The following is a 20,754-nucleotide window of genomic DNA, read 5'->3' on the forward strand; positions in this document are numbered from 1 at the left end:
TTGCCTCCACTGCTGGTCTCCACAGCTGTACCCGATACACCCTAGTCGAAATCTGGACAGCCAGAAAATCCTATATGACATACGTCAAGGATTCTCTAGAGGCAGAAGTCTAATCTCTCGCAGCTGTTGCCACTGGTACTTGGCATCCCTTCCGAGTCTCTCCAGGACCCTGTTATGTAGGTTCTGGTAGGACTTGGCCCCTTCTATGTTGAGGACCTGGTAGGTAGACTGTAGTTACTCTGTTAGTATGAGGGCAATATAGGAGGGCCGGTGATCTCGGTCCAATTTGGAGACCCCTGCAATCCACTCAAAGTTTTGGAAAAATGTCTCTGGGTCTTCTTCCTGCACATACTTCTGCAGGAGGGCATTTGTGGGGGCGATGAGCCTGTATATACCCCCGAAGGGTTAGATGTCCTTGCACCAGATTATCTACGGTGTGTTGCTAGGTTGGGGCAGCGGCTACTTCCCCACTATAAACCATAGTGGTGGGACCTGTTCTGATGCAGGTTTTGTCCTGATCACTAGTCACTTCAGTGTCTCCACCCTAGCTGACCCAGTCAGGGCGGAAGGTTAGCCAGAAGGCTAGCTTGGAAATAGGGCTTAGGTTGTGGCCTATGCGATAGTGTCCAGAGTCGTCAGCCTCTGTAGCTCTACGGCCCTATTGGTGTCGCTAGTAAGGGGGGGGAGGTTCTTCTCTCTCATCTTCCACAACCAAAGTTGTTCCCTCCAGTCGGGTCGACTCTTCACTGTTGCTGCTGGTCAACTCTGGTTCCTCTTCTGAAAAGATGCTATCGGGCAGCAGGGTTGATGTCAGAGTACCTGTTGTCAGCTGTCTCTGGGACCTGTTGGGCGGATCCGATCCTCTCTCCACCCTACTGCCTTTGTGACTCCTGACTTTGCCCTCTCCCCTTAGGTTTTCTTCTTGGGTGACTCAATGGCATGGGTGGCTTACTGTGTACATAGGTACTCCTGGAGAGGAGACAGCTTAGGCTTGGTTGACAGCCTGGATCCTGGGGGATCCTGGCTCCTCTACCTGTGCTCACTAACCTTCCCTGGCTCTGACCTTCCCAGTCACCTCTCTGTTGTGAGCTCTTTCTTCACTGATTTGCCTCCGACTTGTTCCTCCTCCCTCCTCCAAAGTATGGCTAGGACCAGTCTAACCCTCTGGTGCCTCATCATGCTGTCTTGGTACTGGGGTTTTCCTAACAACTTCTTTTATCTCCCACTGCGGGTCTCCCACTCTATATTACCTCCCACCATCTGTTTCATCTGATAATCGTCCCTGTCTTCCACACTAACTCTGGGTTTTTTCTATCTCCATCCTGCTTAGGTCCGCCCTCACTCCTTCACCTTGCTGATCTTGTCTTTCCCTAGCGCCTTCTAATAGCAGACCCCTTTAAGATCCTCCTGCCACTCTTCATTCATCTCCTCCACTGAATATGCAGTGCTCTCCCCATCCTCCACAAGTCCCCACATTATATCCAGAAATATATATATTCACTCCGCTCTTCTACCTTTGGGTATAACCTCCTCGGAATCTCCTCTAACCTTCCCCATGTCACTTCTCTCCCTGACTTCCTTGATATTTCTGTCAAACACATCATCCACCTGTCATTCCACCTCCTTGTAGCTCTCCTCCTCCACCTCCTTTATCTCTTCTGTACTCTCATGTAACTTTTCCCCAACCATCTCCTCTGCCAAGCCTTCAATCTACTCCATGTGCTTTTCCCCAACCTCCCCATATGACGCTCCTGCCTCCTCCAAAAAACTTCCAGTACCCTGCTATTGCCTTTTACCACCAACCACCTAACATGCTTTAGCCTCTCCTTAGATTCTCCTGACATCTCTGCTTAATCGTTTGCCCCCCTTTTGCCCTCTCCTTTCCAATCTCACCAGTACTCTTTTGATTTCTCACCTGCTTTTACATACCAATCTCCACCAGTACTCTCTCCCCCAATGGCCTTCTAATGCCTCTTCTCCCGTTTTGTTCTCCAAATTCTCCAAACTCCTCCTTCCTGCTACTGTTCCAACCGCCATCCTCTTTCCTCTAAGATCCCACAGAGAGTGACTGAGGGTTTCCATTTTTATAGGGCCTTGGCCCGTCTTGCAATTTCTCTTTAGGGCAAGTGGATTTAGGTGTGTCAGTTGGGATGGGGATTGGCAGTTGGCCGTGGTCAGCTGGGGTGGCCTACAGTCCTGCGGTGGGACTTGGAATTGGCCCATTGCTCTCCTTAGGCAGTCCTCCTCTGTCTATTACGCCCCGGTCCTGCCTTGCCACTCCTGTTGGTAAAAAGAATAAGGGTGTGTCACTTTAGGCAGCTGGTGAATGTGTTAGTCGGTAGGTCTCTTCCCTGATGGTGGCTACCAGTTCTGCAGTGGGGCTTGGTGCAGGATGAATGCCTCCCAGACTCCTCGTTGTAGCTCAGGTCCTTCTCTTTGCAGAAATAAGAGGGGGTCTAATGCCTAGGTGCTGCATGTTTCTCGGGACCACTGCTCCTTGAGTGCCTTCAAAGGCCCCCCTTCTTGTCCCACTATTTAGGCGGGGGCACAAGATAGGATTGGAATGATCCTTTTAGTCGACCTGTGTGGTGAGCATAGACATGGAGGCTAGTAGTGGCATCTTTATGCCCCCTAGAGACATTATGGGGCATGTAGTGCCCACGTGACTGGTCCCTGCTATGTGAGAAGGCTTCAGTGTGGTCCTTTAGAGGATCCCAATAGACGACCACAGAGAGAGCAGCACATCAACGGGTGAACAGCCGATGGATAGCCTACTCCCTCCTGCAGCGCTCAGCACCAAAAAGAGCTAATATAGCCGGCCCTCCATTGCAGGGTGGGGTCACCGGTGGGCCACGGTGATTGTACCACTGATCGCTGCAAAATTGGTACTGCAGTAATGATACGTCCTGGTGTGGGTTGTACTATCACCTTCTGAATAATGCCAATACCTGCACGACAGAGCTACCACCAGGGTTAACTAACTTCAAATCTTGACCAGTCGCTTTGTATATTGCGGTTGGTCTTATTCTGTCCTATTCAGCACATGGAACATTTAAACAGAAATGCTTCAACATCCCCACTGTCGCTGAATCACGCGTGCATTTGCTTTTCTTCCAGGAAATTCCCTTCCACGCGTCTTGTAGAGTCATGACTGGCAAGTGGTCAATGCTAAATAAGCAAACCAGCCACCCTATTTTTAAAGAATGGCATCCTGCCCAGGAATTCCTCACTGGGGGACATCTTCTTTTGGTCTCTTATATCTATCACTAAAAACAAAAATGTACATTCATTATATATGTAAGTGCAACGTTCACCAATGAAGTGGTCTTTTGCCGGTGATGATCTGGAGGGTGAGGACATATAGTCCAGTGGGCTCAATTTTGCTGAAAAAGACAGGTTGTACATGTATGAAACATATATAAAACAAAGTGCTTTGAAGTATATATATGTATATATATATATATATATATATATATATATATATATATATATATATATATATATATACATATATATATATATACTCAATGAAAGAACTTTGTTAAGGGGACGTTATGGTTAAGTTGCACTAATAAAAACCTTTGAAATTCACTGAAAAAACTTTGTTAAAGGGACATTATGGTTATATTGGACTAATAAAAACCTATGAAATTCAAAGAAAAAACTTTGTTAAAGGGACGTTATGGTTTCAAGTAAAATCGAAAAACCCCAGAAATTCGCCAGTTATGGTAAGCTAAACAACCATAACTCGCGAAACCACTGTGCACTGCTAAGACTAACACCCAGGACATCAAAGATGACATCACTGATGACATCACATGTGAAATACATTTTGATGAAAAGTCCCTAAAAGGAGTTGTGTTTATATTGTTGGTAACAAGATCTCAGGGGTGATCGGGAGACCTATCATGAACTACTTAATCTATTCAAGAATGTACTCATCTAATATCATTGTATTGGAGTGTTGTCGTTAATACAGAAACCTAATCATATATAAACATAGGCAATGACTGCAGCATGCACCATAGAAGTACAATATTTATAATTTAGCGATTTTGGATAGTACAATAAGGAATGCTACTGTATCAGAGCTTTGAGTAATGTTAAACATGTAATAACTGGCTAACAATTCAAGACTTACAGCACTTGTGCTGGTACAAACGATACATATGAATAACCACACTCCATACAAATCAAAGGCACATACAGGGAAACTAAAGTAAGGAAGAAAGAAACTGCATCATCAGAAAATATTAATGACATTAAAGTTTATCTTCATGTATACAAATGAATTGTGTGTTTGAGGCCTGCTCATTTCCCCATGTATGTGCACCATGAGCTGAGACCAAACCCTAGGGAAAGTACTTAAAGAACATATGACAAGGTTAACGTCTAGATATATAGCACCTTTTTCAATTTTATTATTCTGACTGCCAGCCAACAAACCCATCTGCCCTATATGTCAATAAACAAAAACAAGTGGCCCAGATATGTGATGTCATCAGTGATGTCATCAATGACATTTCTGATGTCATCTTTGATGTCCTGGATGTTAGTCTTAGCAGTGCACAGTGGTGGCGCGAGTTATGGTTGTTTACCTTACCATAACTGGCGAATTTCTGGGGTTTTTCTGATTTTACTTGAAACCATAACGTCCCTTTAACAAAGTATTTTCTTTGAATTTCATAGTTTTTTTATTAGTGCAACTTAAACATAACGTCCCCTTAACAAAGTTTTTGCATTGAATTTCATAGGTTTTTATCACTGCAACTTAACCATAACGTCCCTTTAACAAAGTTTTTTCATTGAATTTCATAGGTTTTTATTACTGCAACTTAACCATAACTCCCCTTTAACACCATTTTTCAGTGAATTTCATAGGTTTTTACCAGTGCATGCTATTTTCCTACAACTTAATAATATACTTACCCAATATAGCAATGTTTGTGTTCAATTTGCAAAGTGTCACCTTAAAACTCTGCCATTTCCCACCTTCTGGAATCATTTTTAACACTTGTAGACACTTTTTGCAACTATTTCAACTAGTTTTGCATCCGTAGACATCTACGAACATCTGACTTCATAGCGGACCTTCCGGACAGTGCCACATGACCATCACTAGCGCGCGGCATGATGACATGTCCGAGAATCCGTCCGCACTTCACAATGAGAATTCTGCTGCGCGGACAGTTCAGAACTGCAGTTTCTACTGATCTAGGAACTTTCAACTTCAAAATTTCCCTTGCACAGCTCCAACACCTATTCCTACTCATTATCTATTAATAATCTAGCTCACAGTACATACAGCAAAACTGCTATTTATCTTAAAATGGCATCAGCTAATGCCATCCCTCCTCCCCAAGAGCCACCACTACTGCTGTAATCAAAGAGCACGAGAAACACTGCCCCCTACCGTAGAAATAACACACGCGCAACATTTTCCCTTGTCCACCTACCCTCCATATTAGTGTTTGGTTCCTCTTCCCTCATTTCCCTCCCCACCTTTCGTTCTTAGCTCTCCTGCCAAAAAAATACATCCAAAAATAACGAAAGATATTCCTTTAGGAACCACCTTTCACAGTTAAAAAATAGAACTAAAAATAAAGTATAGACTCCATCTATTTTATATTTCTCAGTAAAGTACATAGACTCAATAACATTTTCGAACATTTCCATGTGCATTTTGTGTTATGCTAATGGGAATATTGTGGCGTTCATCCTCCGTTCCAGGGACTGGAACGGTGGATACCATCCCAGCAGCCCAAGTTATCAGCCCAAGCGAAGCAAGGGTGGATAACAAGGTCTCTGGACCATTATCCCGCCATTCCAGTCCCAGAGGGTTCCATACAGGGCGCCCCTCTTCGCTTTCCATGGCAGCCTGCAGTAGGCAAAAAGTGAACCCTATGACCATATTAACACAAGCACATTTGTTCTCCCTTTCAGATCTATCCTAATTTCGAATAACTTTTACCACAAAGCCAGTCCTAGGTGGACATGGCCACTTTAATCCTATGTTTTGTCTCTTGTGGTCATGGCCAGTAGCCAGATTGTCCGGGTCATGACCTTATTCCATGACCCGGACAATCTGGCCACTGCCCATGGCCACGGGCTACCCCTCAGTCACTAAAGGTATACCGCTATTTTTTGTAGCTACATTATGACACTTGTCAAATAATAAAACACTGGCACATTTGCAAAACCATGCTTGTAGGTCCTTGACAATGCTCCTTATGCAAGTTTGCTGGAAATCCACCCATGTTTTATTTTTTTCAAAAGTGTCAAATGTATGCACATACAATTGTCATATAACCTAGCCCCCACTTGACAAATTCCATTCAGACTTTACGATAACATCTATATCTAGATCTATAATCTTTTTGCAAACCTTTGTGTAGATTGTGTAGATTTGTCAAATGGCCCCACATTTATAAGCCTTTACAATATTTTGGGACCCCCCCTCCAATTTTACTCCCTCTTGACAGAATCCCACCACACTTTGCAAAAACATGTATATCTAGATCTATTATCAGTTTGCCAAATGAAGTGTAGATTTGTGAAATGGCACCACATGTATAAGCCTTTACAATATTTTGGGACCCCCCCTCTAATTTTGCTCCCTCTTGACAGAATCCCACCACACTTTGCAAAAACATGTATATCTAGATCTATTATCAGTTTGCCAAATGAAGTGTAGATTTCTCAAATGGCACCTCATTTATAAGCCTTTACATTATTTTGGGACCCCCCCTCTAATTTTGCCCCCTCATGACAGAATCCCACCAAACTTTGCAAACTCAATCAGAATCAGTTCAGAAATATGGATGCAGTTCCATTAAGTGGCGCCAAAGTTATAAGCCATCCAAGAACTGCATTTCCCCAACTCTGTAATGCTAAGGTGTTCGCGAACTTTACATGACTGTTCGCAAACTTTCGCGGCAAAAAACACCCATTTTTTTTTCTTCTTGCAGCCATATCCCATCCTCATCACCCCCAGTGAAATGTTGTGTTTTCTAATATGTTTTTACCGCGATGTCCGCGGACACCGGCCAAAGTCTGCGAATCCAAGATGGGGGGCGCTTCGAAAAATCTGACGCACTACACGCTCTTCACCATCCAATCAGCGAACACGTTGCATGTCCGCGGACATGACACAAGCCGATTAACCAATCGGTGTCCTGTCCGCGGAGCGAACAGGGAAGTGTGTCCGCGGAGCGGACATAGATATCACTAATTTTTTGTGACCTATTTTTTGGTCGTTTTAAAAAAAACTACTGGACGCATTTTCACCAAATTTACAAAAGTACGCTTTCGGGACCAAGTCGCTGCTCCTGCCCCAAATTTGGTGAAAATCCGTCAAGCGGTTTGGGCTGTAGGCGTGAGCAAAGTTTTTTCCCCCATTCAGTCTATGGGAAAAAAAGAAATTTTGGGACCCCCCTATACCTTTGCACCCTCCGGACCAAATCTCACCAAACTTTGCAGAAAGATTCAGAGTGGGCCATATACTTTTTTTTGCAAAGTTTGGTGTGGATTCGTCCAGGGGGAGCAAAGTTATAAGCCGCCCAAAAAGTGCTCTTCCTATGAGATGAGCAACTTAACCATAACTACATGGCCGCTACCGCAGGCCATGTAATATATGTGTGTGTGTTGGTTGTTTAGCTACGTGTTTTGTAGTGTCTCATCACCATGCTTTTATGCAAATCCTCCATCCTGTTATTTTTGGCTAATTCTAACTTTTTCCAGCGGTTAGTGTACGATTTGTAATTAATACGGGTTGTACAGCAGTTAAATACTCCATGAGCTCAATTTCATAATTGATAAAACTAGAAAATAAAACCTATTGTTGCCTGATACTGTGTATTATAGTGTTTCTGCAGTTATTCTGGTCCGGTGTCCTTGGCCGTCTTATTCTGTGCTACTCCCTTTGTTCATGTCATGAACTAGGACTCCAGTTCATCCTTCTCTTACTGTTTCTTAACCCGATCGAATAACCAACATGCCCTAGCCATGACAAAGGGCTAAAGAGTGTCACCACAAAAGGGAAACAGGGAGGGTGTTATGGGGGATGGGAGCGACAGCCGCAAAGGGGTCACGTTCATAGGTCGTTCAATGGCCTCCACGTGCTTCTCCTCACAACTTCTCTTCCGCTGGGCGACTCTCACTTTAGCAGACAACGAGCCAAGGCTCCAAATACAAATAAATAGGTTTTTCATCTGCTTTTCACACCTGTAAGGTTTGCTAGTTTGTATAACAACCAGTGCCCAGAAAAGTCGATGTTTGGTACTTGGTGAGGCAGTCGGGCAGCGTGGGAACACACCAAGGAGGAGTTCTTGCAATCAAGCTGCCAGAACACAGTTCCACGCGAGCCCACGCCTACCCCTAAAGTCCAGTAATCATGTTACAAACACCAAGCATCTGGACCAGGGAACCTGTGGCCTTTTCATATGCTCAATAAAGTATCATTCTCCAGTAGTACACACTTAAGAATCCTAACTGGGGACCAGCACAACAGGTAGGGGATTCTGGACAAGTCTGACATTCGGGACAATCTTCATTCCGGACACATCACAGCAGGCCTCAGAGCAGAACGTCTGCCAAGTCTAGTAACCGCACACCCAGTTTCATGTATTTGAAAACATAGCTGACTCCTGGAGTTTATATTAAAGGTTTAAAAAATCAAATGGCAAAAAGGCAAAGCTTTATTGTTTAACTTGAACACAGGGTTGCCCTAGCGAGACTCAACAGGGTGGATCAAGAAATGTTGCCCCATTATCAATATGGCCACCCTGAGCTCCTTCACCGTGGTGCCAATCCATGGAAGAAGAATACCCACTGAAGGAGCTCTTTCTTTGGACAGGTAAATTTCCATGGGTGGGAGGGTAACCTATAAGCTGCTCAATGACCACCCAACCCACTTCTGGGCTCTGAGAATCCGTGGCGCGAGAGAGAATGGAAGGCAAAGTTGCAATGGTACTTTCATATAATTGACAATCCAAATCCCCCTTCTCTCTAGACAACCATTATGCATCGAATGCAGGATCTTGCCACTGTACTGGTCCTAAAAGGAGGATTCCAATAGTTTTTTCTACAGACCTCTGCACCATCACCAATAGTAGTCACTGGCCCTCATTACGACCTTGGCGGAGAACCATGGTGCAATTTGCACCATGGTCCATGGCGCTAAGCTGCCAACTCCGCCATGGTGGTTGGCGGACTTACCGCCCCATTCCGACCTTGGCGGGGTGGTAAGTCCCCAATCCCCATTTACCCTTCCCCATTCCCATTTTTGCCCCATAGGGTATAATGGGAGTGGGGAAGGCGTTAATTACGCCACCGTAAATTACGGTGGCGTAATTAACAACAAGGTCCCTTAGCGCCATGGATTTTAACGCCTGCTAAAAGCAGGCGTTAAAATCACCATGGCGCTAGGGGAACTCGTACTCAGGCGGAAAGGGGCGCCATGGTTTACGCCGGCGTAAACCCCTTTCCGCCAGGGTCGTAATGAGGGCCACTGTGTCATATAAAAGACATACACAATACGCGGTAGCAGCATTATTTGAATACTATGTATGGACCTTCCCCATATTGTCAGGCAGAGGTTCTTCCACCTTTTACAGTCAGGGGGACCCTTGTCCAGCATTTGCCTGATATTACTATTTGTTGTCCAGGCCCCAAAACATGGTTGTTGTAGACGCGGCATCAATCAGTGACATGTAAGTCTTAGTTTTATTCCCTCTGAAATGTAGATTTTGGCATCAAGGTGATTAGTGCCAATGCCATAGGAGCAGGAAGCTCATACTTGCCCAATTAAAGAACTTACTCAGCATCTGAAGAAGCATGTCCCCAATTTCCTTTGTAAAATTGAGTGGGACAAGGCATCTGTTAATATTCATTAGGTGAACCACTCACTTCAATTCTTCTTAAGAAATCTCTGAGTCCAGACATGCGGTTTCCCGTCCCTGACAGAAGGTATCTCAATCTCTGAGAAGAACTCTTTTAATTGGATGCTGCCTCCTGGCTCACATTCTGAATGTTCATTTATGAAGAACCTTAAGAATGCACCACTGATACTTGTTCTGCTCCTATGTACCACTCCGCCCTCTTCTGTAATACTGTCTACCAACCTCATGTGCACTGGCCTTTTCCATAGAAGCAAAAATCTTAGGTGTCCTCTGACTGCACAAAGCCTCCCTGTGCCCGTGCCCTTTACGTAGACATATGTTTGATCGGATATAACTATTTTCCCAAACCAATTGTATTTCACCACCTACATTAGGGTGGAGGACTAGATGAAAAATTCAATTCGGAAACAAGAGTTATGCGGTGAGAGGAAGGAAGAAGGTGTAGCCTCATTCCTTTGGGCGGTGAACTCTCCAGGGGTCGGCCGTGCAAAAGAATTCTTGACCATGCAAAGACAGAATCCCTTGCAATGCTAGAGTTGCCCCTCTGACCTGTCCACCATGGAGTCCTGCACCACGTTAATATCCCCACACAGGTCTCAATCGACAAGTCTAGAAAGGTGCAAATACGTCCCTCCGTATCGGAGAAATGCCCTTCGCGGCGACCTTGGCCAAGTGAAACCTACCCTCTCTATCGATGATGAAGGTGAACACATCAAACCATGGGTTCTTGTTGAACAAAATACACCCGACTCTATATTTTGAGCGAATGTAAATTGACATTTTACAGTTAAATCTTTAGTTTAAGACAATCGTTTTTACCATCTAGAAGATGGGTTTCCTGCAAAGTCACATCAGCCTCTCTCTGGACCACCATTTTGTACCGAATGCAGGATCTTTCCACTGTTGTCTTAAAAGAGGGTTTTTAACACCGTTTCAACAGACGTTTTTTATCTAGGCACCCCAACACCTTTTTTTTTGTTTCGATGGTCCATTTACCCCATTCACATTCTAGGACAGGACTATAACAGGGTTACCTGTGGCATTACGAGGGAAATATCAACTACATCAAAACATGGCTCTTTCAACAACGCCTGACCAAGGACTAATTCCAACGGACGCACAGACCTCCCAGTACTGTGCTACTGTTAAAAGATGGCAGTCCAAATAATGGCTGCCTACGCTCTGCATAGCGCTCTGCTGCTCTCGAGCTAGGTCTGCGCTTTAAACAATAAAACAAATAAATAAATAAACCCAAGAGGTTCACGCTTCACAAAAACAAGACTTTCTGAAGATGTGGAGGCATCGTGAAGAGGGCCAAAAAAGAGGCGGCAATAAATCTGACCCCAGCGTTCCAGTCCCGAATAAGAGGCAGCAAAAGGAAAGATTCAAAGGTAAACAACACCACAGGGGACAGCAGCACAACTACAAAACAAGCCATGACATTTTAGGAAGTCAGCAGACCCAAGAAAACATCCCCCGATGGGCGCAAATTTGATTATATAAAGGAAAAGGATTCAGGAGCAGGCCACGCCCAATCCGCTCCCATCAAATTACTAAAACAAAACACACATTTGGAGCAGTGAAAAACGAACATATGCAATTCAAACCAAGAGACGTATGTGAAGGTCTTTGTGTAGTGGGCATCTACCATAGACAAGTGCTGATTGCATTTGCCTTTGGCAATGGACTAGCGGAGGGCCAGTGTGACGCTGGGAGTCTAGTGTGACCAGTTGTGTTAAATGTTTTGGGAGGTGGAAGAAGAAACGTGCCACTTTTATGGCTGTTGGCATCATTTGGACAGCATGGGCTTTTTGGCAACTATATGTTCTTTAGTATTGTGTTAGCTAGTAAAGTGTGGTGGGTGTGACCGGTGGCAAGGCCACCCCTACGGGCCCCAGAAGTGATGCAGAAATCAAAAGTTGGGGGCTGTCTTGTGCCACCCCATCCTATGTCCTGGAACGTGACAGCGACCCACCAACAGGTATTTCTATGAGCATTTAAAACCCAGAGACCTAATGCAAACCATGGCCAAAGCATGCACATCTGGGGAATGGCTGGATTGCTGTGGCTGAAGGCAGCTGGACAGGAAATAACACACTGAACCTGTGGAGAAATGGGCAACAGGGCACATAGGTGAGCACAGTATCCTGGGGACACCAGTAGGCTTGCAATCCTGACTGCGCATGCCCACGAGTAGAATCCGAGATTCATAACAACTAACAGCGTACAGGGCTCGGCTGACAAAGGTGTTAGCGCAAGTTTCTTAACAGAGTACACAATTAACACAAATAATTAATTATGCAAAATGATAGTGGCAGCACGCATTAGGCGGGGAGCCCCAGTTTTGCAGCCAGGCCCATGGTCCCATTAATTACTAGAGTACTACAGTATCTATGGGATGGCTGCCTGGTCCCTGCCATTTCTCTGGATCAGGTCCCCATTGGCCGGTACTGCAGGTGTTGTATCCTGGTGACCGCTCCCTACACCACAAGGTTATCAAACCCCTTCATCGCAGGGGGAACCCCTATTCAGTGAATAGTGTATGGTGAGTGTGGGGGTGGGGTGGGTAATGACCCTTCCGGCTCTGCAAGGCAGCCAACATGCTGCAGCTCCTCATCAGGCGCGGGCGGGGGTCTATGTGATTTTAACGAAAACGAAAATAACAAAAGTTACAGTGAAGCAATTTGGTCGAAAAAATGCTACATTTTCTTTTGGTGGTTCCCCCCGCCCCACCCCGCTGTTTTCTTATATTAATAACCCCTCTGCAATGTATTTATTTATATATTTATAAAGCGCCCGAAAGCCCGTGGGCATCAGGGCGCTGGGAACATAAACACAGAAGACAGTCCATAAATCACAGAACAAGGTCCAAGAGTACAGCAGGCGATGAGGAGCAGGACAGTGAGTGGTGAGGTTTATTTGAAGAGGCGCGTCTTTAAGGTTTTTTGAAAGATTTTCACATTGCTGTTTTCAGACAGTGAGATTCCAGGTGTTAGCGGCTTTGACAGTAAAGGATTTTCCCAAGCCTTTTTCACGTTTGTACCTGGGACATCTGATAAGACTTTCCCCAGCCGATCGCAGGGCCCTGTGCGGCTCGCACTGTGAAATACGCTTTTTTAGATATTGTGGGGCGCCTCCCCCAATCCCCTCCCCACCTGTTTTAACCCCTTACCCCACCCCATATCTATATTAAAATAATGTTTGGTCTTTTTTTGACCAAATTGTTTCTTAACAATTGTTTTTTGTTATTTTTTTATTCGTTAAAATCACTGAATACCATCAGGCGCACCTGGGGTTCAGGCCAAGGCAAGCCCCCACCAAAGCAGGGGGATGTGTGCTGGTCATTATGGTCTCTGCCATGGTAGTTTGTGAGGAGGGCGATTCGAGTAGTATTGTCCTCTTTCTTGGATACCTACCCCTCAAGCGTCGTCTTGTGTATGGCCCCATGTAACTTATTAGATCTCTCAGGTGTTATTAGCTGCCACCTGTGCCCCCATAGCTATCAATGTATCTTTACGATCACAGGCCAGATCAGTGTCCACCCACCCCTGCAGAACCGTTGGCAGGCTGGAAATTCTTCTCATGGGGCGGGCTAGTCATCTGTTCCCCCCAGTCATCTTTTGAGGGTGGGTGGGGGGGGGGGGCAGGTAAGGAAAGGTCACCTCCAGAGAGCTGAAGTAGGGCTGCTGCCTTCATTGATGGGAGCCTTAAACATTCAGAAGCCTCTCACTTTCACTGGCTCTCTCTCTCTGTCGACACTAGTAAACGTCATCAAAAGTGGTCCAGCGTCTGAAAAGCCTGCTTATCCACCACCCTGCATCTCTTGATAGCTGTGAAAGCAGCAGCCATTTTGGGTTAGGATCTAAAGGAGCGGCCTTTGGCCTTTCACGTGCTTGCACTCATGGACAGAGCACAGTTTATGAACTTGCTCGGTCATAACGCAATCAGAAAGCGTGACATTCAGATAAAGCCACCTCGCCTTGATATAATATGCGCATATGTACGCACGCGCGCATTCAAACACATGTGCTCTCGCTTTGGCATGCTGCAAGTCCATTGTTTGTGTTTTTCAATAGCTCTCTTGCTTCAGTCCAACGCTTGCTTCGAAGTGTGACGAAAGCGAGCTTCCAGAAGCTTCCAAGCGTCTCACGGTGGGCATTTTATTTGCAAGGGCAGACTCATTCACTCTCCCAAGACAATGCAGGGTTCGGAACTGCTGGGAGCTATTATTTAGCTAGAATAGCCTGATTAGCTTAAAACTAATAGTTACCAGGAGCTACATTCGGACCCCCAGGCCAAATGGCGCCTTGCAAACTTGCATGGGTGACATTCATGTTCAACGTTTGAGAATGCACACAAGGAGGAACTGGAACACATCTAGGGCCCATTAAAATACAGTCAATAAAAGTTTATTCGGATAAAAATGTCCATAAAAGTAACAATCACAAAATATAAAACACAATTATATAAAATCTACACATAAAAACATCAAAATATTCAAAATTCGACAATTCCCTTCAGATAGAGCAGTAACATAAAAACCCCAGACTCTAACCACTGACTTAGTGGGAAACTGTACTTTACTTAATCTGTTTCGTCTTCTGGAGCATTTTCAGTGCCCTACTAACACAACTCGACAAAGCGCAAGCTGGCAAAGGGGCTTCCGCCTTCAGCAGGAAGAGGAGCGCTGGCCCGTATGGGGTCAAGTGTTTTTCTCTAAAAACAGGAACCAGCAACCACTTCCTTAACCCAGCATAACTGGGAAACAACAGGGAGTCTGCCAAATCCTCCAAGCCGGCACCAGATGCGGGACAACCAGCATGAAATATAATGGATCATCCATAATGCACAAAAAGGTGAAGTGTGCATCTCATGTGAAAGTTATATCTGCATTGCGCTGCACGCTCGCTTCGGCTTCCCCAGTGGTAGATCCTGCCCGCTGGGAAGGCCTGACACCCAGGAGCAGATTTTAGCTCCTGCTCATTGAATCTTAATTTCAAACCCTGCAATGGCATGTGTTAATAGAATGCAACTTAAAATTAACTTTGAAGTTATCATTTGGTTAATCTGGGTCTGCGGGGTAGAACTGGCATCATGGATAAAACCTGCACTTCTGAAACTGGCATCACAAGGCGAGCGCTTAGAAGCATTGTGAAACAGCCACTGCAAACGGGTGGAAAATGATAAGTGCCATCATGGCGGGAGTTGGGCTGGAAGTTGTGTGCAATGCATTGCCTCTCACTTGCATACGCCAGCTTGCCCTTTAATAAGCCGCTGCGTAATACTAACCAGAGCAAGATGGTGCCAACTGATATCATGCATTAGTCATACCATGCACAGCATCAACACAAATGATGTGATAGGTTATTTATAATGCGCTTAATACCCAGAGGTTTCTAAGCCCGGACCCGGGTATTAAACCTGTGTTGCTCCGCGTCGTCTTGCTTCCAAGGTGAGCACGTTGCCCCTGAGCTATCTTCCCGAGATCTAAAAATATGATATTCTATTACTGGAGATCAAGGGTAGAGGGATTAATAAAGGACAGTACTCCTGGGGGGACACAGCGTCATCTCGCGCATATTAAACATCTTTGTATGATTCGGCACTTGTTTACACGGGGAAGCAAATGTGTCGCTCACAGATGCCCTGCCTCACCTGTCGGCAGGTCAACCCTTCCATTTTGGATGTCAGCCGGCTAAGCATGGCAGCAAGCTGGCAACCCTTGGCGAGATGCAAGGACGAAGAGAAGTGAAAGCGTGGCAATGCTTACCGACATCGTGAATGAAGCGCTCGATCTTGGACTGCATGCCCCAGTATCGGAACTCCACTTTGCACAGCTTGTAGGCGCACATGATGGGGTATCTGCCCAGGTTGTCCTGCTGCTCTTCGATCCAGTCGTCTGACAAAGGCCCCCTTTTCGTTTTCATGGACTTGTAAAGTTTAGGGTCCTCCTCGGCCTTGTATTCGTGCGCTGGGATCGGATCTTTCACAATGTCAATGGGGTCTGAAGAGGAAACACAAGCAGAGCCAAGTTGGTACAACTCACACAATGTGTACATTTCGTTCCACAAACGCTAGCTAGGTTTTATTTGACAGCGCATCAAGCTACAATGAATGTATTAAGGAGTGTTGAAAAACATGGCCTGCAAGCACGCCTTTGCTTCAGTGTAATCAACCCTGCGATTACACCTGCGAGAATCAGAGCGTGAGATCTTCCCACAATGTTAAGTCCCTGTCTGCCCAGAAGCCACCAGAAATCTAGGTGTTTCCAATCCGGGAGATTTCATGATTTCATGTGATAACGGAATGCAGAGTATATACTATACACCAATCCATCCTTTCATTGATTAAAAATGCCTCGCATCCAAAATAAAGATGTACTTACAAGAACACTTACAGAGATATTAATTAAATGACCATATTCAATAATGTGCATAGAAAACGGTGCTAAAAGATCCATTATGTAAACATTATTATGCAATTATTACTGTGGAACCCACAGACGGCAGAAGAACCGGAGACAACCAAAACAATGGCGGGAGGGCATGGGGAAATAGGATCACCGCTGCACAGCTCTTTGGCCCAGGTTTTCCCCCTCACTTTGCCTGCTCATCCCTAGGTCCCTGGGAGCACAGTGCCTTAGTCCAGCTAAACCACACTATAATGGCCCTCTCTCTCACAGATCCCAGTGGATAGGTGGCAGTCGCCGCCTTGGAATCATGGATCATCATATGCTTGTGTTGATAAATCTCCATGCCTGACAGCTGCGGCTCTCTCTGTCTGGTCTGTCCTCCCAGGGTTGGGCAGGCTGACCCAACAATGAGACTCCCCTCCAGAATAGTCAGCAGGCAGAACACCCCGAGCTGGCACAGAACGCCAGCAGTTCGCTCCAAGTCACAGGCACGATTTCCCGCCCCTTCTTGTCTGCTAGATCAGTCACGTGCACACTGAGAAAGAGCGGATCGCACGGTGAAAGGACTATAAGACCCCCATCAGTAAAAGGAAAGTGAGAAATGGCCAGCTCTTCTGCGCGCCCTTGCATCATATGTTTCGCCAACATGCCTGGCTTCTGTGGTGATTAGAGGGTTGGGGCATTGACGGCGTGGAAAGAGTGGAAATCACTTTAGCGTTGCTATGTACATGGGGACAGACAGGCTCGATTTGGCCAGCCTCTAAAACGGCAATCAACAATGTTTTTCCAAAATTGGACATTGCCAAAAACAAGGCACCTTTAAAATACTGGAATTGCAAGAACCTTAGAGGCACCTACCTATATATAGAGTGTGGGCGGACCATGCCTGGTGTACATCAGGCATGTCAAACTAGTTATGGTGGAGATTCTAAGCCATATGAATTAGGAGTGTTCGACTCACCTATGGATGGTCTGGTTTTATGGGAAGTCTCTGTAGGGACACTGAACCAGCTGAATTGTTCAACATGATTAAAAACAAATGTAGGGTCAAAACAGAGAGCAGATCCTCATACCCCAGGTTCAGCATTTTGGGTTAAGCTGCTCGAATTAGTGGCGTTGCTAAGGAAAACAGAAGCTAGCTTTACCAGTTGGGAAAGAGGGAGAGCTGTACACCAGAATAAGGGAAACGACGTTCATGCTGATTGCCGTACTCTTTGCTCTTTGTGTCTCCCTCCTTCACAACGCTCTCCCAACCATCTCTGGTAAGCATAGGATGCGTGCCAACCTTGGAAGTGACAAGGAATTTGGAGATGACTATCCGGTGGGACCTGGCACGTGTAAGGATGCTGACATGTACCAGACGCACCCTACAGTTCTTAAAAGTGACTCTTTTGCTACAGGCTTTCCCAAGCAGTTGTGAAGGAGGAAAAGCAAGAACTAAGAGTACTGGAAGCACCATGAAGGTAATGTTTCCTATTTATTGCATTTATAACCTTTGGGGTGTTATTTTATCAAGGGGTGCACATACGGAGTGTAATGCCTATGAAGAACCGCCTACGCAGGGTTAAAAATTAAGATTTATGGGGAAGAGTTAAAATTGGCTCGCGGATGGCAGGCATCACTTAGTAAGCAGGGGCTATCAATGGGGAACCAAAAGTGAGTACACGGTGCACCTCAAATCTAACTTCTACATGAGATGCCATTATATTGAAATGTGTCCTAGCTGTGTTCTAATTTGTCTTTATTTACATTCTCAAACACTCAAAGTTAATGTCATAAATCCATGTTTGTTAAAGCACCAGTTGGCATGAAGAGCCAAAAGTAGCTTCTGGTAACTGTTGGTTTTAAGTTAACTAGGCTTTACTAGGGTACAAGCAGGAGCGAAATAGCTCCCAGCCATTTCAAACCCTTCTATGTGATAGAATTTTAATGGAGATAAAATGAGACAAGCTAGAAGACATTTTATGACTGTACGGAGTGAACACACAATTAATAACGTCCTCTATTAGAGAAAGGGACTGACAGGTCCTTTAGGTTCTCTAGGTTCTGTGACAAATTCTTGGATGTCGTCACTTCTGCCTGAAGGGCAGCCCCTTCCCATATGGCAAGGAAGGTGAGGACACTACCCAATAGTCACCGTGGGTGTGGTACTCAGCATGAAGATCTCATGGGGAGAGTTTGCCCCTGAGAGGACAAGGACAACCATGCAGGGGAAATGCAGTATGCCCACCCTTCATCACCTCCACTCACCTTCTAAACATCCTATCCCTTCACTCAATCCTCCCTACCCCACATATCCATTTGTTTCTGTATCCTTAAGAACCTGGAAGATACTGGGACGAGGAAGAATATGGTTGATCGTAGGAAGAACTCCCTAGAAGATACTGGAGTGAGGAATAGCAGGTATGACTATATAGAGATCTCCCTGGAAGGCACTGGGATGAGCAGGACATGCGCAGCAGTCAGGAGTCCTCAAGAGAACGCACACACGCGTTCTGGTTGTTTCAATAATTTGAACATAAAAAACAAAGAACTTACGTTTGTGAGAAGCCCTCACTGGAGGAACCGCAAGCAAGGAAGCGGGTCGGCGGAGCACCAGGAAGAAGCCAGCGAGTGTGGCACGAACGAGGGAACTGATACGTCCCTGTTTGCTCCAGTGAAGAGGAACAAGACAGAAGCCTGGCCAGGAGAAGGTCTGGGCGCAAGCGGAAGAGGCACGCTGTGGGAACACTGCAGCTTGTCGTAGAGCCAGAGAAGCCAGGTTAAGACCACAACCAAAGCTCAGAGTCCCAGACCAAATGGAGGAATCCAGCAAGAACACTAAAAGGTATCTGGGTTGCTGGGAAGGTTGGCAAGGGCGCAAGGTGAAGAAGGAAACCCTGGGAAAGAAACCCAAATAGAGGTCTGGGACCTCCACCAAAAAAGCAAGAAGTGTCACCCAAGTCATCTTCTTTGTGGCAGTACCTGGCAGGAGAGTGTGCAAAAAACCACAAGAACTTCTAGTCAGTCATCCTCTTCATGGAAATACCTGGCAGTAAACCAGGTCTGCCAAAGCCTGAGAAGGGCCAGGGGAAGGGAGGCATTCCGCAAACAGCTGTGAATTGTAATAAGAAGTCTGAGAAAGGCCAGGGGAAGGGAGACATTTTCCCTACGGTTGTGAACTGTAACAAGAAGCCTGAGAAGGGCTAGGGGAAGGGAGGAATTCCCCGGCTGTTGTGAATTGTAAAAAGAAGCCTGAGAAAGACCAGGGAAAGGGAGAAATTCTACCAACGGTTGTGAACTGTAACAACAAGCCTAAGAAGAGTCAGAGCAAAGGAGGCATTCCCCTGGTGTTGTAAATTGTACTAAGAAGCTTGAAAAGAGCAGGGGAAGGGAGTCATTCTGCATGGCGTTGTAAACTGTTAAGGTAAGATCCAAGAAAGTCTGAGAACAGAGCTAAGGAAGTCCAGGGGAAGGGATTAATACCTATGACATTGTAACAACGTGAAGCCAAGTGAAGAGAGAGAGCAGGGGAAGCAAGTAATTCCACCTGGCTGTGTAAAAAGGAAAATACTGACAGCCAGACCCCTTGAGAAGGGAGTCAATCTCTTGGAAATCAAGTATACACGATACCTGTAGAAGGGATGTATTCTCCAGCGACCCAGTAGTGAAAAGTAACTATGGGCAATAAGGAATGTTGATGTTTAAGCTGGAACTTTACCCTTTTCAGTTGAATTGAGAACTTTGCTACTTGTTTGGGATTTCAACCTGGAACTTTGTTATGTGTCGTGAAAAGGGATTGAGACCTGAGGAACTCCCTCAGTGAAAGTCCCACCTACAATCGAACCGTGATTCCTAGTCAAAAAAGGACCAAGAAGATCCACTACCTCTTCAATTTAGTTACACGTGTAAGGGATAGAAGCAGGGTTTTGACACAGGACGGTGAACTCTTGAGTTACATGGATATCCTGACGGAATCCATAGAATTTTTGTAGAGGTAGGGAAAATCCCTCTTAGAGTTAGTGAGAGGTAGGTTTTCACTTTTATTTTCTCATACAATAAAGGTTTATGCCAACAAACATGCCACCTGTGTGTCAGTCTTCTCCTTTGGCACCCTTACAGTGCAGCGAGAGGTCTGCACAGGCAGTGGTAAGTGCATAGGGTGGGTGGTTGCTATGCACCTGTGGGTTACCAAACGTTTAGGAGAACATCTGATCTGGAATTGTTTGGTTGTTGGGACTCTGAATGAGTCTTTGTTCGAGTGGATTTGAGTAATGTGTTTTTTTCTTCTTTCCCTTTCACTACTTGCCTTTAGGAAGGAGGTTGTATCCCTTTCCAAGATGGAGGGGAAGAATCTCAAAACTGATTGGTTTGCCGTTCTCCAATGAGATTAGTGTTTAGTTATTAAAATCTAACACATGTTCTCTCCAAACTGAAGGCTTTCCTTTTCCTTTTTACTTTTAC

General features: G+C 45.5%; 1 protein-coding gene across 12 annotated transcripts in view; it reads right to left on the minus strand.

Moving 5' to 3' along the window:
• The window catches only part of PITPNM2 (phosphatidylinositol transfer protein membrane associated 2), a 1,944,277-nt gene that overhangs the window by 869,076 nt on the left and 1,054,447 nt on the right, over window positions 1–20,754 (minus strand). For all 12 annotated transcript variants that reach the window (XM_069619654.1, XM_069619653.1, XM_069619649.1 and 9 more), the window contains one exon: window positions 15,670–15,903. In XM_069619654.1, the coding sequence (XP_069475755.1) occupies window positions 15,670–15,903 (234 nt within the window). The remainder of the gene's footprint in view (window positions 1–15,669; window positions 15,904–20,754) is intronic.

The sequence above is a fragment of the Ambystoma mexicanum genome, chromosome 10 (genome assembly GCF_040938575.1).
Source record: "Ambystoma mexicanum isolate Mex_15411 chromosome 10, UKY_AmexF1_1, whole genome shotgun sequence".
Lineage (NCBI taxonomy): Eukaryota > Metazoa > Chordata > Amphibia > Caudata > Ambystomatidae > Ambystoma > Ambystoma mexicanum.